The sequence below is a fragment of the Trachymyrmex cornetzi genome, unplaced genomic scaffold (genome assembly GCF_001594075.2).
Source record: "Trachymyrmex cornetzi isolate Tcor2-1 unplaced genomic scaffold, Tcor1.1 scaffold472, whole genome shotgun sequence".
NCBI classification, from domain to species: domain Eukaryota; kingdom Metazoa; phylum Arthropoda; class Insecta; order Hymenoptera; family Formicidae; genus Trachymyrmex; species Trachymyrmex cornetzi.
In genome coordinates this window covers 191,994-195,427 of record NW_017299530.1, presented here as the reverse complement: position 1 = coordinate 195,427, position 3,434 = coordinate 191,994, and the positions used below count along the sequence as shown (strand labels likewise).

At 29.6% G+C, this 3,434-nt stretch overlaps 1 protein-coding gene across 6 annotated transcripts; it reads right to left on the bottom strand.

Annotated features, from left to right (window-relative positions):
• Nucleotides 1–1,030: 1,030 nt before the first annotated feature.
• LOC108765181 (chromobox protein homolog 1) lies at nt 1,031–3,426 on the bottom strand. Of its 6 annotated transcripts, XM_018513762.1 has the most exons (4): nt 3,039–3,426; nt 2,870–2,974; nt 2,172–2,384; nt 1,031–1,265 (listed from the first exon to the last, which is right to left on the bottom strand). In XM_018513762.1, the coding sequence occupies exons 3-4, from the start codon at nt 2,273–2,275 to the stop codon at nt 1,145–1,147; spliced, it is 225 nt and encodes a 74-aa protein (XP_018369264.1). In that variant the 5' UTR covers nt 2,276–2,384; nt 2,870–2,974; nt 3,039–3,426; the 3' UTR covers nt 1,031–1,144. The 6 variants fall into 6 exon arrangements, with proteins under 6 accessions (XP_018369264.1, XP_018369263.1, XP_018369268.1 ...); XM_018513761.1 differs by having other exon boundaries at nt 2,870–3,426; XM_018513766.1 differs by having other exon boundaries at nt 2,172–2,293; nt 2,870–3,426.
• Between the last annotated feature and the right edge of the window lie 8 nt (nt 3,427–3,434).

The following is a 3,434-nucleotide window of genomic DNA, read 5'->3' as shown; positions in this document are numbered from 1 at the left end:
ACTCGGTACGCTTAAGGCACTTGCCTGATATCGCGGTATAATCGCACGTACTGGATACCGTTGGTAACGACTCGTCGATGTGAGCTGTACCTTGGATCCTTGTAGAATGGGACTTCCTTCCGATTGCGAGATCACGGAAAAATTTCCGGTCCGCGCTGATTGGTCGTGGTGGTGGGAAAGGGGCGACACGTTGACGCCGAAACTGAAGGTCACAAATTAACCGACAAACGCAAGAGAGTCTTTGATCGCTGCCGCCCTCTTACAATCCCTTCCGTCGTTACCATTATCGGCTCCTGGGATCATACTCTTGTATGCGCACGTGCGACCGCTTTAGTTCGTTCGACTTTTATGGTGTGTGTGTGTGCATGTGTGTATGTGTGTGTTTATGTCGTGCACGACATAACATAAAACATTATATATAAACAAAAAGTTTAAATAAAATATAGAGTATATTCTAAATGAAGTATATATTTCTCATTTCCGTTATTTGTAAGACTCTTTCTGTCTCTCTGAAATCATAAAATATAATGAAATTTAACTTTTAATTTTTCAATTACTTTTTTTTATTAACTTAACTTTTAATTCAATTAATTTCATTATACATTAACTTGTATCTTAACAAAGTTAAATTTTCAAGGTTGTTAACTTAGTTAAAAGAAAAAATTAACTTACCCAACCCTAAAGAAAATATTCTTTTTCGAAAAATTTTGGAAACATATATTTGGGATAATCAGACAAACCTTTGTGACATTAATTTTTTTCTACTCAGAAATTGTGGATAAAAAAACAAATGGAAAATATTGCAAGTAAAAATAAAGAACAGATAAATAGTTAAAAAAGAGATGTTTTGTTAAAATTAAGAGTCAAGTATAGAGATTGAAGGAAATTAAATAAACAATAATAAAAAAAAGATATACATTCATTTCAATAAAAGTTATAATTTGAGAATATAATACATTTACATAGAAAACGGTTAACGTGATACTACAAATGCGATGAAGGATTATTTGATTAGTTAATTAGTAAAGTGCTCCGAAGCATTTGTAATAAGATTTTGATCGCATCAAGAGATCATAATAAAAGACAATTTTCTTAAAATATATAGAGATCCAGCTTCCCATTTCAAGAAAGTTCATAAAGTATTTTACGCTTTTATTTTTGCTTTATTCCAGGTTATTCTGTCCTCATAAAATCGGATAACAATCTGAGGACACTTGGTATTGGCTTCATTGGCAGACACCATGTCGACTGCATCTGTTCCTTTCCTGCGCAAACAAAATTATTCTTACTCGTCAATCGGCTTCAATCGTTTTTAACTTTCATTAGTTTAAATTCTTTTTTTGTATTTCCGAATGTACATTAAATGTTAGAAATAAATATATCAACATAAATAAGTGAAGGTTTCATTTGGCCAAGATGAAGTTTTATGCCTAAATATATAATTATGTGAATTATTACAATTTCCAGTTTAAGTTAATTACATGCTGATTATTTGTCGGCTTGATATACAATTCTAGATTGGCTGAACTATATAATACCACAAGTAATTTAATATTAACTGAAGTCAATGAGTATCTTTTAACACTGTAAAAAATTTATTGCAAAAAATATTACTTTAGTCAGGATTCAAATCTGTATTTCTCTTATTGTGTCCAAACGCCTTACCAACTTGATCATCAAGGAATCCAAGTACAATATAGAATCACAATAAGGTCGAGATAACATCAAGTAGAAGTCATTTAAATAAAAAATCAGAATGCCATTCGATATACTTTTTACGAAGATTGTATGATGAATTTTCGACATAACAATAATTTTCAAATAATTGTTTAGTTAAAAAATTATTTAAAAATCATTATGTCATAAATTTGTCAAAAAATCATTGTCAAAAGTATATCAAATGACATTATGATTTTTTTTCAAAATGAGTTGAACTTAATGGTATTTTGATCTTACTATGATCTTATGTTTTTTAATTTAAAAAAATCACTTAAAAATTATTGTCATGTCAAGAATTCATCATTAAATCATCAAAAAGTGTATTGAATGGCATCATAATTTTTCCTAAAATGACTTTAACTTTCTGTCATCTTCATTGTATTATTTTGTGTTCTACCTGGGATATAATACTAATAATAATGACAAGAATATACATAGGACTTATTATCTACCATTGTATCAAGTACATCAGTTTTCCATTGTCTTCTGCCGAACCAAGGATCTTATCTGCTTCCAATCCTCTTTTAAATCCCTGCTTTCTGCTATTATCTTCCATCGTCTTCTTTTTGTTATTCTTGTCAGCATATAAGTTTCTTTTAACTTTATAATATCTTTGTAAAAATGTATCTTAATCTTGTCCAGCATATGGTACATATACAATATCGCTGAGAATAAGAAAGAAAATAAGGAAATTAATTTAATTATCACAAAGTTAAATGAATTAAGAGAAAAATAGAAACAAAATTTAAAAAATTAAAATTTTAATAATACACAGTGGAAAAATCTATTAAATTTTAATAAAATATTTGTTTGAATAACACCAACTAAATATTTACTGAATATAAAGATACATTTGTTTAGTATAAGAACGATTAATTAATTCAACTATCCTTTTCAACTATTTTTTTATTGAGTAAATATTCATTTACTATAAATAAATGTTGGTGTTATTACTATTTAAATAGTATATACTATTTAAATTTAATATTTTTTTCACAAGAAAATACACAGAAGTGTCCTGCTCCAGTTTTAATGAATTCTTAATATATTGTTTTGCAAATGAAAATAAGAGACGCGAATCTTTTTTATATAAATATTTTAAGAGCCGAAACAATTATAAGAAAATGCAAGATAATAAAAAAGCGCTTACTTGATGAATTTCCAGTCACGCTAAATTTTTGGTTTTCAAATCGAAATTAATTTCAATGTAGTTTATGCACGTATATAGATACGTGTTGTCATGTCACGTTTTACACTGACAAAATAGATTTAATTTATTTTGGTCCTTTTATTTATTTATAATATTTGCAAAAAATTACCGTTGTCGTGTGCATGAAGTCAACTTGACGCAAAAGGCATTTCATCATGATATAAAAAACAAATGCGTTATTAAAAACGACAGGCACGAACAACATTGTGGCAAACAGTAAACAATAATTGAGGTTAGGTTCTCAATTATTTACCGCGCTTGACCGGCAATTCCACCTCTCCACAAGATTTAAAATACTCAGGTCTGTTCTTTTTAGCTGAAGTTCTAGCACGGTTCATCTTTTCTCTTTTGCTCTCTAACGTAGAGAGAAAAGGAAGAAAGATGAATCGTGCAAGAAGTTTGGAGCGCTCACTCAATTATTGAATCTGCCGAACGCAGCCAATGGCCATCAGAGAACCACCGTCACCACCGACATGTGAATTTGCCATTAATCCGTCCGTCCGTC

What these genes read in the sequence shown, in the direction of transcription:
- LOC108765181 (XM_018513761.1), bottom strand. Translation starts at nt 2,275, where the DNA reads ATGGAAGATAATAGCAGAAAGCAGGGATTTAAAAGAGGATTGGAAGCA. An exon ending in CTGATGTACTTGATACAATG is followed by an intron (nt 1,266 to 2,171) that starts GTAGATAATAAG and finishes TTGTTTGCGCAG; the next exon opens with GAAAGGAACAGATGCAGTCG.